Raw genomic sequence first — 24,158 nt, 5'->3', positions numbered from 1 at the left:
ATCTGCCTGCACATGGTCTCTATCCCTGCCTGTTCATGTGTCTATCTATATTCTAACCCAGGTTACTGAGGGAGGCAAATGCTTCAGTAAAGTGGGCGGCACGGTGGCACAGTGGTTAGCACTGCTGCCTCACAGCGCCTGAGACCCGGGTTCAATTCCTGACTCAGGCGACAGACTGTGTGGAGTTTGCACGTTCTCCCCGTGTCTGCGTGGGTTTCCTCCGGGTGCTCCGGTTTCCTCCCACAATCCAAAGATGTGCGGGTCAGGTGAATTGGCCATGCTAAATTGCCGTAGTGTTTGGTAAGGAGTAAATGTAGGGGTATGGGTGGGTTGCGCTTCGGCGGGTTGGTGTGGACTTGTTGGGCTGAAGGGCCTGTTTCCACACTGTAAGTAATCTAATCTAATCTAATTAGACAGCATCCAATGTCTTATCTTCAACAATCATCTTCATGAAACTCAATCAAATTTTCGAGACCGGACCTCCCCCACACGATCTCTAATAAGTTCATTCTTCTCCACATGTGAGTAAACCCTGACCCTAAGAATCTTCTCCAATGATTGCCCTACCACTGATGTAAAGCTCATCTGCCTATAATTTCCTGGATTATCCTTGTTGCTTTTTGTAAACAAAGGAAAAACATTTGCTATTTTCTAGTCTTCCAGGACCTCACCTGTGCCTAAAGATGATACAAAGATCATTGTCAAGGTCTCAGCAATCTCCTCCTTTACCTCCCATAGAATCCAGGGGTAGTTCCCATCAGGCTCTGAGGCCTCATCTACCTTAACTTGTTTCAAGACACCCAACGCCTCCTCCTTCTTAATAATAACATGCCTTAGAATATCAGCCTACCCCTCCCTAATCCTACCATCATCCATGTCCTTCTCCTTAGTGAATACTAATGCAAAGTACTCGTTAAGGACCTCACCCACTTCCTCTGGCTTCATGCATAAATCTCCTCCTTTTGACTTTGAGTGGACCTACCCTTTCTCTCGTTGCCCTCTTGCTCTTAATATACATATAAAATGCTTTGGGATTCTCCTTAATCCTACTTGTCAAGAACATTTCATGGCTCCTTTTAGTCCTCCCAGTTCCTTGTTTAAGTTCCTTCCTGCTTCCTTTATATTCCTCAAGGGCCTTGTCTGATTGCATTTTCTGAAATCTTACATATACTTCTTTCCTTTTTGATTAACCTTTCAATACGTTTTGTTATCCAGGGTTCCTGAAACTTGCCATCTTTATCTTTCATCCTCACAGGACCATGCTGGTCCTGAACTCTGATCAACTGGTCTGTAAAACTGCCAGATGTTAGATGTGCATTTACCCTCCAACAGCAGGACGGCAGAAGACAATATTGTCATAGGAAAAGGTTAGCGAGTGACCGAAAATCAAAGAGGAATTTGTTTCAGGCTTCATGCTGTGTTGCTCCTTAAAGTGATGTGTGGCTAAGGTTTGAAGTGTACACAAGGTGCCCAGTACGGGGCTCTTCTCCTCCAGAACAATGAGCATGCCCAGTTGGGGTTGTTGCCATGGGGACCAGGCCTTGCGAGATGAGCTCAGTAACTGAAAGCAGGGGGAGAGGGCTCAGATTACTATGTCCCAGTAGGGTAATGGGTAAGTTAGTGGTAAGTAAATGGGAAATGGCTGCTGGACTGGGATTTTGGAGGCTGGGCTGGCCACCTTGTTAAAATGGCAGACCAGTCTTTCCTGCTGGCTTGCCAACCCATTCTGTTCAGGTAATAGGTAGAAACAGCCCGGGTAGGTGCACCATGCCTGTTATGTAGCAAGAGAGAAAAGGCAGTGTAACATAAAAATGACCAACAAGGGCTAAAATGCTGTGCACTATGTTTGGATTATCTAATAAATCCTGTCCCTATTTACAGATATCACAACTTCAGTTTGGAGAGATGATGGTGCTGTGGTAATGTCACTGGCCTAGAAATTCAATTGACCCGTGGAGACAAGTGTTCAAATCCCACAGTGGCAGCTGGTGGAATTTAAATGTAATTACTAAATTCAGGATTTAAAAGCTCGTCCCAGTAATGGTAGCCAGGCAGGTATCATCATCTGGTGCACTAATGTCTGTGAGGGATGGACATTTGCAGCTGTACTTGGTTTGTGACTCCAGACTCACAGCAATGTGGAGAAAGTGAGGACCGCAGATGCTGGAGATCAGAGTTGAGAAGGGTGGTGCTGGAAAAGCACAGCAGGTCAGGCAGCATCCGAGGAGCAGGAGATCGACGTTTCGGGCATAAGCCTTTCATCAGGAATGTGGGGAGGGGGAAGGGGGCTGACAGATAAATAGGGAGCTGGGGCTGGGGCTGGGGGAAAGGTAGCTGGGAAGGGGATAAATAGATGCAGGTGGAGGGTGATTTATCTCTCAGGCCTCCCTCCTCCCTCCCACATTCCTGATGAATGGCTTATACTTGAAACCTTGATTTTCCTGCTCCTTGGATGCTGCTGACCTGCTGTGCTTTTCCAGTGCCACACTTTTCGACTCACAGCAATGTGACTGGCTCTTCACTATCCTCTGAAAGTCACTAGCAAGCCAGTCAGTAGATAGGCAATTAGAAATGTGCAACAGATTCGAGCCTTATCAATGACGCCCATATCCCAGGGAAGAATAAAGAAAGTTGGCAGGTATATAGTTCCCTCAAATAAATTAGTCAATTGATTGAGACAGTTTGAGACTTAAACAGATTATATTTTTTGTCCTCTAGATATCACACTGTTGACTGTTGGCTAAAGGCTCCAGGTAAAATACAGCAGTCAAAATAATGAACTGTTGTCAATATAGAATTGATAAGGACTTTGTTAAACCAGAATGTTAAAATTAATTCATATAATGAAGAGCTCAGGAGTGTTACTCTTTTCACAATGTAATCAATACATTCCCACGGGTCTGGGAATTCCCTCTCTGACAGCACAGTAGGAAGACCTTCTTTGTATAGATCAGCTTCTTAAAGAGCAACTTGGGAGAGGCAGTTAGTCTGGCCTTGTTATATGCCTACAATGAATTACTATAAAAATAAAAATGCTAAACAAAACATTAATCCAAGCATTTCACCTCCCCTTCTCCCCCTCCCCAAGAAAACGGTCCAGACAGAATGACAAATGACAAAACGAGAAGTCCAACTCTGATGTTTACCTGAGGGAGGACGTCGGGTGGGTTTTTCTGCAGCTTCTGAAATGCGGAGCCTGGCAGCTTGGATGCTGGTGACAGTGACTAAACAGAGGTAAAGTGCGTACCACAGGGTGATCATTCCTCCAGAATGGCTGCCAATCCGACTCCTACTGCCCCGTCCAGCTTCAGACATCATCTGTGTGTGTGCTTCACAGGCATGGGCACCACGATTCCACTGACGAGTGCTGGCGCCAAGTGCTCTAGAAGAGAGGGGCAAGGAAAGGAGGGCGTTAACATGTGCATGAGCCTCTTAACTCTAACTCGCCGTACATTGTCATGGTCCTGGCAAAAAACAGATTCTTCACATGTCAGTGAATGAAGGAAGGCAGGAGCTGGGAAAGTGAAATCAAGGCAGAAGATCAGCCCTGACTGTCCTGACTGACAGAACAAGTAGAGAGGCTGAATGGTCACTGAGAAGTAGTGGCATACCACTGTGCAACATTCCATCAATGTGTTACATCAAAAGAAAACAGCTGCTTGGCCCAGCCAGCCAATATCACCCTCCTTCTACATTAACAGTGGCTCAATCCTGTGTATCCTGCTCCAACTTCCCTTCAACAACTTATTTCATCTACTTTTAAATGTTAACACGCGGTCTTGTTGAAACATCAACACCAGTTGACAAATCCACATCCTTTGAGCTCCGGTGAAAACAAAAACCAAGCTATCTGCTCAAAATCTCTCCCATTTCACCTTATTTTTAAGCTTTGAAATATCTGTTCAAAACCTCTTGATCTCACTCCTCCCTTATGACCTAAGCTTTTCATTGAGCTTTTGCTCGTTGGCTGTATTATCTTCTTGTGGTGGTTTAGTGTCAAAAGCTTTTAATCAAGATTCTTTGAAGCCCCTTGGCAGGTCTTACTATGTTCGTGGCATTATATAAATGCAATGTTGTTTTAAATATCTTGATCCCTTGAATCAGTTTACTTCGATTAACTCCTTCAATATCCCCTCATATTTCATCAAATCACTCTACTATCATCGCTGTGTACGTTGATTGGGAACCTAAGAATAGCAGAAGGCCATTTAGCCTGCTCCACTATTCCAAATTATGGCTCATCATTTACCTGAACATCATATTCCTTGTAGTCATTAGTAACTAGAAACCCATTAATCTTTGTCTTGAATTTACTTATTGACTCTCAAAGAATGCCAAAGATTCACAACCACCTTAATAATAAAATTCATCTCAGTCCTCTACTCCCTTATTTTTAAACTGCTCCTCCGGCTCTAGAATCAGTCTGGTGAACCTCTGTTATAGTCCCTCCAAGTTAAGTATATCCATTCTAAGGCAAGGAGACCTGAACTGCACCGAGTACGGTTTCACCAGTGATCTATACAACTGAAAACAGATTTCATTACTCCAGTCCTCAAATCCTCCTGTGGTAAAGCCTCTAGCATTTCTACTATATTACCCAATCACAGTTTTTGCCTTGAAGCCAAAGTAAACCTCCACTAAGATACACTGGTTCCTCGGACCCTCATTGTATTTTGACGTGGTATAATATGCATAATGTTTGTACATTGCGCTAATTTTAAATGTAGTGCTGACAGACCTTGCAAAAACATCTTGGAGATAGGAATACACCATTCATAGAAACATAGAAAATAAAAACGGTAGACCATTCAGCCCTTTCTCCTACTTCCTATAGTAGGAGAAAGTGAGGACTGCAGATGCTGGAGATCAGAGTTGAGAGTGTAGTGCTGGAAAAGCACAGCAGGTCAGGCAGCATCCGAGGAGCAGGAGAATCTACGTTTCGGGCATAAGCCCTTCATCAGGAATGATACTTTCTATAGTAGTGAATTCCATAGGCTCACTGCTCTCTGGGTGAATACAAAGACAATTCAGCTTTCACATCTAACTAGATCTGGCAAATTGCAATTTTCCAGGAATGGCCAAGACATCCTATAATATTTAATAAACAAAGTATTATCTGGGATCTCGCTTGAAATACATGCAACGTTGTGGTCTCCATTGGACAGCCAGTTTTCTCACTTTAATAATTGCTTTGAAGTAACAATTAAACTGCACATGGGAGGTGATACCCTAATGGGGTGTCATCACTAGTATCACAGAGTCATACTGTATAGGCTTTTCAGCTCACCATGTCTATGCCCACTAACAAATACTAAACTACACTATTCCCATTTACCTGCACTTGGTCCACAGCCTACAACGCCCTGACACCTAGCCTGTTAATTCAGCAACCCAGATAATGCTCTGGCAACCTGAGGTCAAATCCTGACCTGGTAGAAATGTGAATTCAATAAATTAAAAGTTGAATGAGGATTGTTAGGGGGAAATCCAGATCTGGTTCACCAATACAGGAAAGGGAAATTGTCATGACCTGTTCTGGCCTATGTGTGACTCCAGTTTCACAGTAATATGGTTAACTCAGAACTACCCTCTGGACAATAAATGTTGGCCTAGCCAGCTAAGCCCGCACCCTGCAAATGCATTTTTTTAAAAGTGTTTTTGTATGCTGACACGAAGACTGACTGGACAGTGTTTCTTCAGACCAACAGAGCGAGTGCCCAAGGGCACAAGATGCTGAAAGCCAGGAGTTCAGCCAAAGGCAAGAAGAACACACACCAATGTAAGAGCATTTTATGACATGCCTTTTGCCCAATTGTACAGTTGAAGTGAGCACTTCCACTCCCGGTTACTGGAGCCACTGGCATCTGAAACAGCTTGCAATCCACTGGGCTGGCTGGTTCCTTATGTTACAGGCTTATGGGCTGATAATAAAATCAGCAGCGTCGAACTGTGTCCAGGCGAGTGTGGATTATACCACAGCGGACAATATATCATCCTGAGCCCCTGCTGCTTCGAAAACCTTTCCAGCCGTAAATAACTCATCTCAATAATTCCCTTCTGCTGACAAGTTGGCAGACGCTGCTGATTTTGAAACGTGTAATTTGTGACAAGCTCTTTTCTTTGTCTTTGCTGTACGGCCTGAAGATGAGGATGACTGAGGTTTGGGGATTGATGGGTTGAAGTGCCGTGGGGTTGTGGGGAGTGCTGGGGGGAGGTGTCACCAAAAACCAAGACAGGGAACAAGTGTTTAAGGTAACCATACATATCAGTGCTGCTCTTAAAGACAGTTGTTTACCCATGAACGATACAACTGTATAAAAAAAATCTCCAATCCTCTTCCAAGACAATAATGAACCTTTCATTCACATAACACCTCTCACAACATTCTGAGGTCCACCTGAGGTTTATTCGCTATTGTTCTGGGGATGAGGAAATATTGCCAATACCGACACAAGCAAGATTCCAGAGAGAGATAAAATGACCCGTCAATCTGGATTTAGTGATGGGAGGAATGTTGGCCGGGACACTGGGAAAACTTGTGAGTGTTTCCACGGAACTTTGATGCGCAACTGGTTCAATAGTTCGTCTGAAAGACGTCACCTCCAGAACTACAGCAATCTCTCATCAGGTAATGGAGTGTCAGCTTGGACTATGTGTTAAATTCAGGAGTGAGGTTTAAACCGTGACCCCTGACTCATCAGCAAATGAGTCAAGCTGACAATGTTAAGAAATTAAAAGGCATTTGCAAGAAAACCTTCAAATCCAGTGAAAGAATCTCTTAATTTCTCCTTGCAGGGAGGATTTTGTGCTATTGAGTCATGTATGTCCAAAGGGTTCCAAGTTTGATTCTTTGTCTGTCCAGATGATCTCAGTCGGTGAATGTGTGGTTTACTTTCTAATTCACTTCATAAGCTTGACTGGCTGAACTAGCATTTATTGCCTGCCTCAAGTTGACCGTGAGAAGGTGGGGAGGCGATGGCTTGGTCATATTATTGCTGGACTACTAATCCAGGTAATGTTCTGGGGACCCGAGTTTGAATCCTGTCATGGTGAATGATGGAACTTAGTTGGATAAAAATCTGGAATTAAGAGTCTAATGATGACTGTCAAACCATTGTTGATTGTCAAGAAGAATCCATCTGGCTCACTAATGTCCTTTCCTGGCCTACATGTGACTCCAGACCCACAGCACTGTGATTTACTGACCTCTGGGTAATTAGGGATGGGTAATAAATGTTGGCCTAGCCAGTGACACCTTCATTCAGTGAATGAATTAATAAAAAAGGTGAAGGTGAGTTGATATCTTGAACTGCTATTGAGCAAGTGTTGTGGATAGACCCACAATGAGAGAGGGAGAGAAACCAAGTGTATCCTACGTCTGCCCCAGTCCTCCTGGAAAGGTGTTAGTGATAAACAGGAAACGAAACCAGGTCCAATGTGTTATCTGCAATGGCAAAAAAACTAGTTAAGCCTTGACCATCTCCTTGATGTGAAAATCTCCACTCGAATGCAATCTCACACAAGAAAACCCCCTCATTCAGGTGGTACCAGAAGGTTTGCTGTCGACCAGTTTCCAGTGAGAGTTCATCTTTAAGAGAGAACAGAAAAAAACCTGGAGATAATCCCCAAAATTCTTGGGCCCATTTTAATACGTTAGCCCACTGACTGCACGTTGTACCAATCCCGTTAAAAACCAAATTTACCTGTCACATCAGCTCTCAAGAAACTCTGAAAACATCTTAACTGTTGAATGGCTCATTAGCATCAGGAGATTATGGCTTCTAGGCATAGATTCCTGCATTTAAACATGGAATAATTTCAGGGCAATGAAAATGGCTGTAGCTTTGCAAGTCTTAGAAAGCAGTACCTCTTTAACCCTTTTATCAAGGACATGATTGATGATACTGCATACAGGTTTTCACATTAGGGTATCCTTTATTTCCCAACTGCCCCCAAGTCTTCTTTTACACTTCAAAGTTTATGCTTGTGAAGGAAGTTTGCATTCTAGACAAAATGCCACTGGCACCAGTTCTTGTTCCCTGTCAGATGAGAAACTCAACCCTCAGGCTCTACAACAACAATATGAATGCCAGCAGGGAGCTTGGATACTTCATGTGTCAGTGTTTTTCACAGAAAAGGCAGGGTTTCTGCTGCAGAGACATTAAAAGCTCATGGTTTTTCCTCATTCTGCACCTACGTGCGGGCTCACTGAAGGGGCACCTGACATCAGTTATCACTGTTTGGGGAGGAGTAAGCACACGCAGAGTGAGATAATTGCATCGTCTCAAACACAATAAAAATTGTTTTCAATGCTGTTAGACAGTAAGAGCCAAAATTGCCAATGGTAAGCGCAGCCAGAAAATCGTAACATCATAGTACAGTTACAGCGTGAAGAAGGAGAATCGGCCCATCAGATTCATGCTAGCCCTCTGTAACAGCAAATAAAATAGTCCTCACCACTTCCTCACCCTGTCACTGGAGCCCTGAAAACACTGCCTTCTAATGCTTACCCAGTTGTCTTTGAAAGCCACAAGTGGAGCCACTTCCTGTGCAATCTTCAGATCCTAAGTACTTGCTGTGTTAAAATGTGATCTCTTATATCACCACTTATGATCCTTTTTTGCAGGTCACTTTTTAATCGGTGTTCTCTAGTTCTTGATCTTTCCACCAATGGGATTAGTTTCTCTCTGTCTCCTCATTCGTGACTTTGAACTCCTTTATCAAAGCTCCTCACGACTTTCTCTGAAAACAACCCCTGCTTTCACAGTCCACCCATGCAACAGAAGTCCCTCTTTCCTGAACCATTTTTGTAAATCTTTTCTGCTTCCTCTCTAAAATCTTCAAGTCCTTCCCAAGGAGCACTGCCCAGAATTAGCTAAGGGACTCCGGATGAGACCAAACGAGTATTAGAAGGAGAAGATTTTGGTGTTGGCCAATGTCCTTTCCCCTAACATTGCCATCATAAAACAGCTTAACTGCTCACATGTCTAATATAGTCCAATGTTAAAGATATGGCTTTTTCTGATTCCAAACATAGTTCACTGTGTCAAGCATCTTATATACTGAAAACCTACTTCTATCTCACTACATATGGAATCTTAACTTTTCTTCAATATGTGTGGATTGAGGATAATGGTTAATATTGTTAATCAAACATCTACAATTTTTGGGCTGTGGCTGTTCGTAAATTGTTACAATTCATTGATACATTCCCAGAGCGCAGTACTCTAACATTTGTGTTCAAGTGAATATAACACCAAATGGGCCTTTCTATGCAGCTGAGATTGTACGTGACCCTATTGGTTGAATCTGGGGAATTAGATTAGATTACTTACGGTGTGGAAACAGGCCCTTCGGCCCAACAAGTCCACACCAACCCACCGAAGCGCAACCCACCCATACCCCTACATTTACCCCTTACCTAACACTACGGGCAATTTAGCATGGCCAATTCACCTGTCCTGCACATTTTTGGGCTGTGGGAGGAAACCGGAGCACCCGGAGGAAACCCACGCAGACACGGGGAGAACGTGCAAACTCCACACAGTTGGTTGCCTGAGGCAGGAAATGAACCCAGGTCTCAGGCGCTGTGAGGCAGCAGTGCTAACCACTGTGTCACCGTGCCACGAATGGTGGTCGTATCAAGGAGAATTATGAATGCACAATCGGCAACCCCGTTAGATTTTAAGCCAAGATATATCTAGCCTTTTTGATTTGGATAAGCACAAGAACAGAAATGTTGCACTGTACAATTTCATGCAAAATGTAAAGGCCATCTAGTGTAACATACATTTCCATTGGTTGAAGGGCATTTTTCCAGAAGGACCTTGGATTTGACAATCAGCCCAGCTTGTGACTGTGTAGTGGAAGATAGGTGGAAGGCAGTGAAGGTAATGGCATGAGTGGAAAATTGGTTGGTTCTGTCAGTGAGGGAATTCCAGCACTTTGACCCAGTGACAGTGAAATAACAGCTATATAATTCCAAATCAGGGTGGGTTGTGGTTTGGAGAGGAACATAGTGTCCCTGTGCATCTGTTGCCCTTATCCTTTTTAGTGGTAGAGGTCACAGGTTTGGAAAGTGGTGTCTAAGGAGCCTTCGTGAGTTACTGCAGTGCATCTTGTCAACGGTACTCACTGCTGCCACTGTACATTGCTGATGAAGGAATGAATACTGGAAGCTGGTGGATGGGGATGCTGATCAAGCAGTACGCTTTGTCCTAGATACTGTTGAGCTTCTTGAATGTCTTTAGAGTTGTACTCATCCAGGCAAATAGATAATATTCCATCACACTCTCCTGCTGCGACTTAGGGTTCACTTAGCTACGGAAGCTGAAGATTACAAAGTCCTATCCCAATAAGTCATCATTACATTCTGATAAGGAGGTCAAAGGAAAAAGTGTAATATAAACAGAGTGGAAAACAGGGAACGGCAAAACTACTCTGTGAACAATTTAAGTACAGTCAGTTCTGCTAGTTCCATTCTTGTGCAATCTCCTGTTATAGAAAATCACATAATAGCAGCACCATTTAAACTAATGGGGCTGGAATCGCGTCATAACCAATGCATGCTTTAAATGTTCACACTTTAGGTAGAGTGTCCCTAATTCATCAATCGCATTGCAACAAATCTGCATTAACAAAACACATGTTATAGCAGAACGACCTGTATTCTAAATTTGTTATATAAGCAACCAGGAGCAGAATAATTACTTTGAACCACAATGATATTAGCAAATTATGTGGATGAATCAAATTGAATGCCTACCAATGGCAGCTTGCATCTCCACCAATCAGCCTGAGGACAACCTGATTTCTGGCATGCACAAGCTCCTCTGCCCCGCCCACCCTGCACTGAAACGTAAGTTTGCCCCAAGCTAAAACAAGTTTCGATCCACCTTCCTATCAGTGGCAATCTATGATTTTTGCAAACCATCCACCATGCGGTATTCAACACCCAAAATATTTCTGAAAGCATGCAAACATTGTTCTCCTTTTGTGGAAATATAATGAACAGTAACTGTATCTCCTCATAACAGATGACAAAGGGAAGGAGAAGCTCCAGCTTCAGTAAGGGGGTTGATCAGTGAATTAAGTCAAAGGCAAAAGTTGGGATTTTATAGAGTTGGTCTCAGCACTGTGAGCTCAGGGTGGGGAGAAAGCTATCCAGAATTTAGCTGCTGATTGATATCTCATGAAACTTGGTAGAAAATATACATGTCAAACCATGAGAGGATTGGCTGTGATGCCCATTTGTGCATTGGTCACCACAGAGTCATAGAGTCACACAGCATAGAAATCCACCCTTCAGTCCAAGCAGTCCATGCTGATCATAATCCCAAACAAAACTAGTCCCACTGCCTGCACTTGGCCCATATCCCTCCAAACATTTCTTATTCATGTACTTATTTAAAGTATTTTACATATTGCAACTGATACCTGCACCATCCACTTCCTCTGGAAGTTCATTCCACACATGAACCATCCTCTGGGTAAAAAAGATTACCCTCATGTCCTTTTTAAATCTTTCTCCCCTCACCTTAATAATAAGCCTCCTAGGCTTGAAATCCCTAATGCAAGGGAAAAGACGCATTCCATTTACCTTATCCATATCTCTCTTGATTTTATAAACCTCCATACGTCACCCCACTGTTAAAAGAGTCCCAGCTTACCCAACCTCTCCTTATAACTCAAACCCACCATTTCCGACAACATCCTGTTACATTGCTTCTGAACCTGTCCAATTTAATGGCATCCTTCCTATAACAGGGCGACCAGAATTCGAGACGGGACCCCAGGAGTGGCCTCACCAACATCCTGTGCAATCTCTACATAATGTCCCTACACCAGTCCCGCTATTGGCCACTGATCCAACCCTTGATCCTTCCCTTCAATTCCCTCCTGAAAATGTGTTGCTGGAAAAGCGCAGCAGGTCAGGCAGCATTCAAAGAGCAGGAGAATCGACGTTTTGGGCATGAGCCCTTCTTCAGTCATTCTTCTTCTTCAGGATTCAGGAATTCTTCTTCAGGATTCCTGAAGAAGGGCTCATGCCCGAAACATCGATTCTCCTGCTCTTTGGATGCTGCCTGGTCTGCTGTGCTTTTCCAGCAACACATTTTCAGCTCTGATCTCCAGCACTTTCTCCTTCAATTCCCTCCTTCAATCCTTCCACCTCTCCAGCTTCTAATCCTCCTGTAAAACCACCTCTGTGACCAAGTCTTTGGTTAAGTGCCTTGGGCCTCTGTCCTACATTATAGGTGCATTGTGAATGCAAGTTGCCCTGTCTGTCAATAAGAATGAACACCAGCTGCACTGCATTTAAGTGTGAGAAGTGAACCACAAAGAAAACTGCAACTTTTCTGGAATTCTGGAAAATGGATCTAAAACCAGAAGACACAGGTCAGCATTACTTGAGAGGAAGACAGGTTGCAATATTTCAAGTATGTGACTGATGCTGAGTTTTTCCAGATTTCTCTCTGCTCAGTTGAAAAGTAAACTCGAATGCAACTTTTCAAAATGTATCAAGCCAACAGGCAGGTTTGTGGACAACTGGATTCAACTAGACGTCACTATCTGGGATCAACACCAAGTGTACTGAACAATGACCTCAGATGAAAACGAGCTGATGCCTTTTACTTTTGATCCAAGGAATTTAATGAGAAAAACACAGAATGTATCTATTGCTGACCTTGCTCACTGTTTTTAAAACAAACAAAGTCCAGTGTTCCAGTTGGCATTAATTCAGTGAATAGATGATCACAATCTGCACATCAAAGATCTGTCTGCTGCATATGAACCGCAGACTTTGCATTTTTGTAAACAAGCCACACAGTTTTCCAAAGCTTCTATCTTGCCTTCGTTTCCATAATGTCAATAGAAGCTGCCTGTCTCACACGGCAAGAAACCCCATTTGTCTTCCCTTGTTCTGACCGCTCAAGTACCATCTGCTCATTTCAGTGACCTGTCCTGTTGCTCTGAGGGCTCCTTTGTCCCTTCAGCAGCTTCCTACCCCGGCACCTCAAGTACTTGAGGTCAGTGACATGGTTCTTTGTCCCGGGATTTCCTGCAGTGAGCTCCACTACAGATTACTTAAGAGCAGAGAGCTAACAGTGAAACCAGGAATAGCAAGAGCTCTCTCGCGTCATGATTCATCCAGCCAAATGCCCCAAGGTAACATTTGATGCTGAAAGTCTAGTGTCCCTTTTATTAAGCCATCCTACAGGACAATCTTACTTGGAATTCAATTTGCAAACTTTTCTCCAGCAGATTTTAGACATACTTTTGTGAACACTTCCACCACTTGCATTTTAAATGATGCAGGATTTTTAAAGAAAGAAACATTTTATTGAATGCAATCCAAGCCTTGTGGCCAAATGTACAATCATACAGGACTCAGGGCAGATCAACAAATTAGGAAGAAATTTTCAGGTTTTCACAAGACATCAGAGTGAGATGTTATAGCTGAATGGATTAGACCAATTAATTAGTCAAATGTTGGTGGTGAATTAATACAAGCAACCTTAACAAATAGTTAGTGGTGCGTTTAAAGTCATATGGTTAGCTTTTTCGTGGGGTGACGGTGAGGGTTGGCGAGAGGTGTAGGGAGAATGGGAAGAATTTGCATTACAAGTACAGCAATGCTCCTGAACCAACCGTCCAAGTGCAAAACACTGTTCACAAAATTACTGAAAGGATTTATTACTAGCTTAAATATTTTTCATTCTCATTACAGTAAATTTCCACAAGTATTGGATATCAGCTATTATCTCACCCCAAGTGAAAATTCTTCATTTGTGAGGCTAAGTGGCAAGTATTAGCAGGTTATTCAAGCTGAGGTATTTATGAAGGAACCTTGCCATCGATACAGGCAAGACAGCAAGTCTTGGTGCTAGTGCCCAGACTGGATAAATGGACAGGTTTGGCAGCAAGAAGAGCAAGTCACTGAAAAGCTGCCCACCAAATCCAAAAACGTTGATGACCAGCATAAAGGGGTGACAATGGGAAAAGTTGAAAAGAAACTGAACCGAGATATTAGCGGAGACTCTTGATCTTCATGGGTGTTAATAAATGCAGGCTTTACTGGCAGGCTTACTGAACAACTGGGAAACCCTGAGTGAGTTAAATATCAACACACTTGGATACAGGGCTGTGTATCATGTTATAATGCTACTTCGACTCTTGCAAGGCTTAGTAAAGAGGCAACGCAACATAAAGCCAACAGTTAATGATAACCCAATACTGTCACTTGACTTTAAAGATTTATTGCCACCCTCCTCATCCATTTGTTTACAACCACTCAACATTAGCTGCTGTCACTGCTCTCTGCTGCCTGGCTAATCTTTAAACCAAAACATTTCGATTCTGGTGTGGGAAGGAGATATCGCAGGTGACATCATTTTTGTTGTTCTTTTCGGATGTCCCACAATAGCTCCTGAACACTTCATTGTTTTTCGTACGCGTCACTTGGATAAACTGGAACCATTGGAATTGATATTGGGAGCTCCGTCAATAAACATAGCATTTTACAGATAGAGAGAGGATGATAGCATGACTAGGAGAGTGAGAGATATTTAAGGGAGAAGGTGGAACAGACAGTTAAAGAGGGATGGGTTTTCAAGCAAAAGAAATAAATAAAAATCTGAAATGAAAACAGAAAATGCTGGAGAAACTCAGCAGGTCTAGCTCGCAGCATCTGCGAGAGAAAAACGGAGTTAATGTTTCAAGTCTAGAATGACTCTTCAGAACATATAAAGTTATAATGGACCAGCTGGATCTGCACTCGATGGAGTTTAGAAGGATATGGGGTGGTGGCGATCTCATTGAAACGTACAGAATACTGAAAGGCCTGAATAGAGAGAGTGGACATGGAGAAGATGTTCAACTAGTAGGAGAGACTAGGACCTGAAGGCACAGCTTCAGAGTGAAGGCACAACCCTTTAGAAGTGAGATGAGGAGGAACTTCTTCAGCCAGAGGGTGGCGAATCTGTGGAACTAATTGCCACAGACGGCTGTGGAGGCCAAATCATTGAATGTACTTAGGACGGAGATAGATAAGTTCTTGATTGGTAATAGGTTCAAGAGTTACGGGGAGAAGGCAGGAGAATGGGGTTGAGAAACATATCAGTCATGATCGAATGTTAGAGCAAACCTGATGGGCCAAATGGCCTAATTCTGCACCTATATTTTACCACTTTATGGAAACCCATTCACAGTAATGGTGATGAAGAAATTATTACCTAAAACAGAAAGGCTATGGACCATTAATCCAGAGCCCCAGGTTAATGCTCTGATGGTAGGGTTTAAATCCTCAGAATGTAAAATATGGATGCAATAAAAAAATTCTTGAATTAAAAGCAAGCCTAATGGCAGCTGTCTAACCATTGTCATTAGGCATAAAACCCAGCTGGCTCGCGAATGTCCCTTTGGAAAGGAAATCTGTCCTTCTTACCTCGTCAGGCCTCCAAGACTCACAGCAATGAGGTTAACTCTTCATCACCAAATACTAAATTGTCCATAGTGTTCGAGGGATTTGTAGGTGAAGTGCATTAGTCAGGGGAAAAATAAAGTAATGGGGTAGGGGAATGGATGTGGGTGGGCTATTGTTCGGGGGATTGGTAAGGAGGTAACAACAGGTGGGGAAAGAGCCCAAAGAGACTGTTTAATGTAACGTTTTTCTTCCCAACTCAGAGACAAGCCCGTCAGAACGATTTTCCAGTACTGAGAAAGGGTCACACAACTCAAAACATTAACTCTGATTTCTCTCCACAGATATTGCCAGAACTGCTGAGCTTTCCCAGCAATTTCTGTGTTTGTTACTGATTTACAGCGTCTACAGTTCTTTCGTTTTTTAAAAAGAAAAACATGCCATTATATAGCATTTCGCACAGCCGCAAGGTGTTTCAAAATGCTTTATAGCCAATCGAGTAGGTGTTGAGTGTGCAATGAAGAAAACACTGCACTTAATGTGCAGTGCTCATATGGTGCAGAATTAGGCCATTTGGCCCATCAAGTTTTCTCTGACATTTGATCGTGACTGATAATGTGCTCAGCCAGGGACTCGATTCCAGCCTCGGGCGACTGACTGTGTGGAGTTTGCACATTCTCCCCGTATCTGCATGGGTTTCCTCTGGGTGCTCCAGTTTCCTCCCACAGTCCAAAGATGTGCAAGTCAGGTGAATTATCCATGCTAAATTGCCCATAATGTTCAGGGTGTAGGTTAGGTGAATTCGTCAGGGGTAAATACACGGTAGAGGAAATGTGTCTGGGTGGGTTACTCTTCAGAGGGTCAACATGGACTTGTTAGACTAAAGGTACTGTTTCCACACTGCAGGAATTCTACAATTCTATGATTAATGCCCAGGTAATCTTCTTTTTGTAATGTTGACTGAGAGATTAATATTGACCAGATCACCAATTATTTGTGGAAATAATGTTGTCGACTCATTTACATCTAGCAGAGCAGCACATGGGGCTCTAGTTTAACATCCATCCAGAAGACAGTCTTTCAAACAGGGTGGCACACCTTTGGTACTACAAAGGTGTGTACATTTGTGATTTATGTGTTTAATTTCTGGAGTGGGATTTGAACCCAGAACCTTGTAATTCAGCGGAAAAAGTACTACCAGCTGAGCCACAACTATTCCCTATAAAATTTATTCTTTAATTTTCTGGAGGCAACTACTGTCCATCATGCATTTTCATTTTTAAAAGAGAGAGATGATCAGATGCCTTGTTTTTGATGGTATTGTTTAAGGGAGGAGTGGGTTGACTGTGGAACTAGGAGAATTATTGACATTTGTCATTTGTAAGTAAGGGAGAGTGGCAATGAGATAAGGCATTTTAGGAAAACCGTTCTGTTGGACTTGTTTTGGAGTTGGAAGGAAAATGCTACACTGAACGGCTTGGTTCTCTGCGTAAGGTGAATTATAAAAGGCCTGATGGATTCAATGTTGAACAAACAACAAAAAGAAGGAAGATCTGAAGATGGAGCTGCACAAAATTCTGCTGTTGGCATCAAGCCAGCATATGGAAGGGAAAAACTGAGAGTAAAAAACAAATACATCTTTATGAGACAAGAATAGAAAATAAGTCACACTTTGACGCATTGTATAACCTTCAACTCAGCACAGATTCGGCTTTGCAGGAGCTTTGCAAACCAAGTGTCAATATCTGGTGATCCGGATTTGAGTTTAGTTTCAAATGACAAACTCTTGAAAATATCCAGAATAAGCAAGTATTTCCCTTTTCCCCTTCTTTAATCTTTCCTCCTCCTCGATTGAAGGCACTGCCTCTTCATTAGGGCGGGGTTCCCACAGAACCACCACTTGGGGCCTCATGCGAGCTGTAAATCCTCATGTGCGAGTCTAGACAGTGAGTGCTGGCAGCCTGGGGAGGATCTTCAGAGCCAGACCCAATCCTTTCCCTATCTGACAATCATCAGGTCACTGCATGAAAAAGGGATATCTTAAAGAGACTGGGGAAGAAGTGAGCGAGTAGGATTAGTTGAGATTGCACAAATGGAGAAAAATACCAGTGCAAACTTGTAGGGGTTATCAATCTGTTTCCATGGTGCATTACACAATTGAAAATGTACACATATACATTCCAGCAGGGGTCACTAGATAACCATCAGGACTGGGAAGCCATGGATTTGTGGAACACTTTCTAATGTTAAAGGTGCTACATCAATGCACATTGTTGCTGTCGTTTTCTCCCTTTTTTAGTCCAGACCTTGAACAGTAATGACCACAATCACTGTCCTGGCTGAGATCAGCTCACTGAGATAAAAACCCAGGAGGGAACCCAATTGCATTGCAAGCTGCCATTGCTGTTTGACTCGCTGGGAAGCTTAGTGTGGAAATATCACTTGTCTTTTAAGACAGATCTTACAGTAGATAGATGCTTATTGACTGATAATGGGTTGAAGAGTTTTTTTTTCCATGCTGTAAAAACACAGTTACTCTATAAATTTTTTTGCTGAGAAATCATAACAATTTGCTTCACCGAAACGGCTGGACAATTTTAATGGTTTCAATAATCAGCAGCACCCTCACTGGGGTAGCGTTCTAACCTGCAACATTTACACAGCTTTGAGTGATATTTTGCGACAGGGTAATATATCTATAGCATGACTACTGTATCAAAATGGCATTTCCAATCCAATAACTTCAAAAACCTCGAATGGTTATAAAGCACTTTGATTATGTAAATGCAAGTTCTGCCCTTTTAATTATAATTTTTTCCCCAAATGTTATATACCTTCTATGGAGCTTCTGCCAAAGTCTTCTGCCTTCCTCTCCAACATTAATAAATTGTTTCTCTCCTCCTCATTTTTGTTGGGTAACAGCTTTTTGGCACTTCACTGACAAACTCATTCTTTACCTATGAGTCTAGACAGTAATTAGGTGATGGCTGTTCAATGCAGAGTCCTTTGCTGAAAACGTTCAACATTCATTTTGATTGTCTCCTCTGGTAGCGTGAGGGTGGGGAAGCCTTTTTGCCCTATGCCCTACATTTGTCAAACTCCCACCATTGCTCCATTTGATACCAGCTAACTCAACACAGATCACAAACTTACGCTATATCATCCCCAATTTATACAGCAAGCTGGGAGGGAAAAGTTTGCATTATGATTACATAGCAGAATTCTTCACTTCACCACAGCAGTGTTCTTGAAATTATCAAAACCAAAGACAGTTTGGCAAATTCTAGGACAAGGATGATTCATAGAACTGAGATTTGATAATAAAAAGGTTATTTATGAATTACTTTTAAATGGATCCCATATATCTTTTCCCAACATTGTCTCTCCCACCCTCCTCCTTTCTTTTAGGATTCCACCCACTGACTTGCATAAAGTACATAAGGCACTTATTGACCTTTTGCATCTCATTCAAATGGCCAATGCTCATGTCAGAGCTAAACATGTCCCTCTCCCCAACACACACACACACACACACACACACACACACACACACACAGAAAAGCAATGATCAGGAGCAGAATGCCCAGTTAATCATTCCTCCCCGAACATGGGGTATTCTGATAACAGCAATGCCTCATCGCTGCTCATGCCTGAAGCTATCTGGTATACCACAGGCTAACAATATGCACTTTAATGATTGAGAAAACGTGACCCAATAAAAACTATTGAGTGATGTTAAAAGCAAAGATAGCTGTGAAGGCTGGACCTAACACTAACCACTAAAATAACCAATGAGCAGTTGTTCTCAAATATAACATTTGTCCTAGATTTGGTGGCAGGCAGGTTATTTTTATTTTTATCAGTTCAGATAGCACTGTCAAAGTGATGTGACCCTTTCAAGGCTGCAGTGGCACACAGAAACCAAAAAGAGACATCCTTTTTATTTGAAAATCCCATTGCTGAGTACATAGCTGCTTAATTTGGATTCTTTGAATTGACCTTTTATGAAATCCAATTTATTAAGACTAAATATGCAGAATGGAAGGAAAAAACAATCTTGAAAAGTGCTGTTGGTTTTTTTTAATAAGGCTAAAATACTTTTCATTACGGAAAGTCCATCAACTCAGATTGTTTCAAAGAAGGGTCTGTTTGCTTGATGTAGATTGTTTTTAGCTCAGTGTACAACAAGGCTCATTTTCTTTCCTGAAGTGTATCATTCTACAAATGTTAGCCCTCCCCTCACATACCACAAACTGCTAACTGGCTAATTATTTATTTCCCACCTCAGTCAATGTCATTAATCTGAGGTGCCCCAAAGATGTCTCCTTTTTGTCTTGGCAGGTTTTTCTTTGTTCTACACACATGCCTGTTTCTGTTTACAGCACACGTTCACTCTTCTACATTGCTAATAAATGTGTACAATATTGTAGAAATAGTCTCACAGGAGTGCACTGTACATTCAGAAGAATGGCACACTGTGTAACCATAAGGCTGAATACTACACTAGGGAGTTGAAAAATGCTGAGCAGGGTAAATAGGTCTTCAGTCTCTACACTGAGCTCCCTTTTACAAGTTTCTGAACATATATTTTCCATCACACAATGTAAATGCCCCTCATAGATTCTATGCAGTTCTTGAAAAATAAAATTACTGAAAATACACAGTGGGTCCAGGCAACATCAGGAAGAGAAACATTTGACAATCCTTTCATAGACAGCTATAAACTTTGAAATGTACTCATTTAGAGGTTTAAAGTCGGTGCCATACTCGAAATATCAACCCATCGTTTCAGATATCTTTTTGTTTTTTTTTTACACATTTCTGATCCGCATTTTTTTTAAAAAAATTAATATTGAAAATACAATGAACAGAACTTAAGCCATGATGGAACTTAAAGCTCTCCTCACCCCAACCCTACCTGTCTGGGTGCTGATGCTGGATTTAGATTAGATTAGATTCCCTACAGTGTGAAAACAGGCCCTTCGGCCCAACAAGTCCATACCGACCCTCCAAAGAGTAACCCACCCAGACCTGTTTTCCCTGACCAATGCATCTAACACTATGGGCAATTTAGCATGGCCAATTCACCTGACTTGCACGTCCTTGGACTGTGGGAAGAAACCCACGCAGACACGGGGAGAATGTGCAAACTCCACACAGACAGTCGCCCAAGGCTGGAAACGAACCTGGGACCCTGGCCCTGTGAGGCAGCAGTGCTAACCACTGAGCGTTGATTATACCTCTATAACCCTCTCACAGAAAATCTGCAATGCTGCTGATGGACATGCACCCACTGCCTCTCCACAAGCCAAGCTCCTGTCTGGGTCAGCACTTCAGTTCTCCCTGGGATTAATGTCTCTAAAGCTCAAGTCGCCACTTTTCAGGTGGTGACTCAGACTCGGTAAGAATCAGCTTCCAGCGGAGAGGTCGCCATCGACACTGAAAGGAAGGCCAGTGCAATGTAACGGATCGCCTTTGGAAAGGGATAGTGCTTGTAGAGAAACTGTCAGGTTCCCCACCCCGAGACATCACAGCGATATTATCCAGTGTTAGTGAGAGAGAGACCTGGCGAAATTTATGGTCGTCCACTGAAAAATTATCGTAGTCTTCATAGCTCAATAAAAACAGCAATTTGGAGAATTTGTTTTGAGAGCCACTGGGGAGGAAGATGTGATTTAAAAAGAAAACCCTCATCATGAGAAGTCTCCTCTTTCTAATGTCCAGCGGATGAAAAGTTAAGCGTTTGCATTTGAAGACAGATTCTGACTTTGAATACTTGGTTTATTATGTTAAAATCAAGCCAATTTAACACTGAGGGATGAAACCAAACCAGCCAATTGAAAGGAATTTCCCAAATATTTTCTTCAACCCCCCCCCCCCCCCCCCCACCCACACACACACACACACACAAACAACTCCTTTGCGGAATCTTTTTAAAACTCCCTTCTCCAGATGGGGACTGGAAAGGGACGACAATGGGGCTGTTGGGAACCTCTGGTAAAACTCGAGGCAAGGGGAGGCGAGTGATCAGGAATATCAACACAGTTACAGAACCTATCCCGGTAGAACACTCCGCCACGGACGAGCCTCCGATAGCCCCTGGAGGGGAACAGTGCTCCGGGGTTTTCAGTTCAGAGTGTCCCCTATAAACCTCAGTCCCCTGAATTGACGTGGGAAGCTGTAGTGTGGGTCAAACCCCCAGCTTCCAATTCATCACCGCTCAGAGACACTGCAGCGGCAGCCTGTGCCCGAGAGCTCGGTATGTCCTGGAGAGGTCTAATACCAGCAAATTCACCCTGCACCCATCACCCCGCATTTTAAATACAGAACTGTCGCTGTCTGGCTGTTTATTTTGGGGGGGGGGGGGGGTCGGGGTGGTGAAGGGGAAGCTGACACCCGACTATTTGGGATCATATTAAAAGTTAAACCTTTGCAAGAGTATCACAGGTTAATGTAACCAGATGAGAAATCCGTTCATGCTTATAAACAAGATCTCGGATCTCACCATCATACGTGATCAAATTTAAATTTCATACAGATCAGAGATCTTCATAGATGTCAAACTCCAGTGTTTGTCTTCTTGATAAGCTGCTGTACAGAGCCGAACTGTGTTTGTGACTGTGTATGTATTGTTTATGAATCAAATATATTTTGTGGTTAAAAATGTTAATAGTTGGTCTAACTGTAACTGTTTTATTTTAATCACTTTTTTAAAAAGTTCGGTTCACAGATGCTCTTCAGAAAAGGGGAAATCTGCCCTGCTTCCCTGATCTGGCCGATATGTGACTCCAGTCCCAAAACAAATGTGGTAAATTGGGCAATTAGCGACAGGCAATAAATAGTGAGCCGAATCCCATAAACAATTCGCCCGTGGGAACTTTATTTTCACATTATTTCAGCGGATTACGCCAGTTCTCTACTGTACAGGTTTGTAAACGGTCCCTTCAGCCTGAACCACGCCGACTCTCGGGAGAACAAGCTCCGGGATTCTCTGAGAGTGTGTTCCGTGCACTCACAGCGAGTTCACTCCTTGTCAAACCCCCTGTGCCTCCGTCCCTCCCTTCAACGCTGTTTACATCCTGCCCCGGTCCCTGTCCCGTTGCTGCTTGTTTTCTGAGTGAGCCCAGCTCTCTCTCACACACCTCCCACCCTCCACCATCCTCAACGTGGACTGGCCTCAGGCAATGTCCTGCACAGCTCCCCCAGCCAGAGCCCGATCAAACTGGTCACTGCATTCATATTAAAGTGGGAGAGATGAGGGCGGGGGGAGAAGAGAGAGAGAGGGGGGCCGAAAACAAGACTTACTGACCTGGTAGAACGATGCTCCTGAGTTGCTGGTCCGATTCAGTCAGGAACCCACCAACATTCAACGATTTCCCCCTCCAGCCGATTCAACAAATCAAAACGACGAGGAGTCGAGAAAATGTTTTAAGTCATTTGTAAATCCAACGTGAATCCCGCGGGCTGGAAACTTGTCAGCGGCTCCAGGAACAGCAATCTCTGGCAGTCAGACCGAGCCGCTCCGTGCCTCATTGACTCAGTCTGTTAACACCTTCTGTCCCCCCCTCCTCCCCGCACCCCCGATGGGTTTTTTTGTTTTGTTTTCACCGGCGATCTCTGGACATTCTCTCTTCAACTTGCCCCCTCACGCCTCTCAGCTTGTTTAAACAAACACAAATAAATGTTGGTTGTTGTATCAGCCCGCTCTGTGGCTCGAGGGGGAGAGATGCCAGGTCGGGAGAGCCGGGGGATTGCTGCTGTTCCTTCCAACTCACTGTTCCTCACACAGGGTCTGCTGGTTGGTCTCTCTCTCTCTCTCTCTGTGCTGTGTTCGGAGTGTGTGTGTGCATGTGTGAAACCTTGGCTCGCTAACTTTAACTGCCAGAGCACAGCCAGCGGCTGGGAGAGAAAATGAAGAGAAGAGAGAGAGAGAGGTTGGGGGTGGGGGTGAAGGGGCGGGGGGAGGATCAGATTTCACTCGGTGGAACCACTCGGCGCGCTGAAATGTGAGCACTTGCAGTGAGAGAGTGAAAGCAGTAGGGGCTCCTCCCCATCTCCTGTCAGGCCGGCAAAATCGCACTCACCCTGCACTGAGGATCCCACTCTCCCCACCCTGTCTCTCTCTCTCTCTCTCTGCAGCCTGTGTCTCACTGCCCAATGTGTAACCAGCCGCCCGAGTTGCAAACAAGTGCAGAAAAATCCCTCCCAAGTTCCCGAGTGTTGGCGGCTCCACTTGGGAAGCAGCACCCTGAGCAGTCCGCATTCCCCCTTTTCGGGAACTTGGGGAAAATCGCGCACTTGTATTTTCATGTTGCTGTGAAAATGTATTTGCTAGTCACTAATATACAGTCTGCGATGGAGCAAAGTGACCGTGCAGCGTAAGGCAATAACTCTCCATATTCCCCCCCCCCCCCCCCAGTAGAGATATTTCAGCTGTCTCCTCCTGATATCTCAGCGGTATCCTTCAACAAGTCTGAACGGCATTGACATATCAACTGCATACCCAACTGATACATCAACTGTGTCGATATATAAACTGTGTCCCATATCGATACACAGTTTATGAACGGTATCCCCATCGTTATATCAACTTATCCCCCATTGATTTACCATCCGTTATATATCGCCTCTTGTATACTGTCTGTTAATGTAATGCCTTCTATGTAATGCTAACTGATTTGGCGCCTGATGAGATACCACCCATTGTTTGCCGATGTACTTTCCAACATGCGTTGTC

The 24,158-nt window shown here is 43.4% G+C and overlaps 1 protein-coding gene across 4 annotated transcripts in view; it reads right to left on the bottom strand.

Annotated features, from left to right (window-relative positions):
• The window catches only part of LOC132828619 (fibroblast growth factor receptor 3-like), a 139,280-nt gene extending 115,964 nt beyond the window's left edge, over window positions 1-23,316 (bottom strand). For all 4 annotated transcript variants that reach the window (XM_060845706.1, XM_060845786.1, XM_060845865.1 and 1 more), the window contains exons 1-2: window positions 22,731-23,316; window positions 3,147-3,382 (exon numbers count right to left, since the gene is read on the bottom strand). In XM_060845706.1, the coding sequence (XP_060701689.1) occupies window positions 3,147-3,318 (172 nt within the window). In that variant the 5' untranslated portion in view covers window positions 3,319-3,382; window positions 22,731-23,316. The remainder of the gene's footprint in view (window positions 1-3,146; window positions 3,383-22,730) is intronic.
• Window positions 23,317-24,158: the final 842 nt, after the last annotated feature.

The sequence above is a fragment of the Hemiscyllium ocellatum genome, chromosome 1 (assembly GCF_020745735.1).
Source record: "Hemiscyllium ocellatum isolate sHemOce1 chromosome 1, sHemOce1.pat.X.cur, whole genome shotgun sequence".
NCBI classification, from domain to species: Eukaryota; Metazoa; Chordata; class Chondrichthyes; order Orectolobiformes; family Hemiscylliidae; genus Hemiscyllium; species Hemiscyllium ocellatum.
Note: the sequence above shows the minus strand (reverse complement) of the source record. Positions and strands in the feature narration are given on the sequence as shown.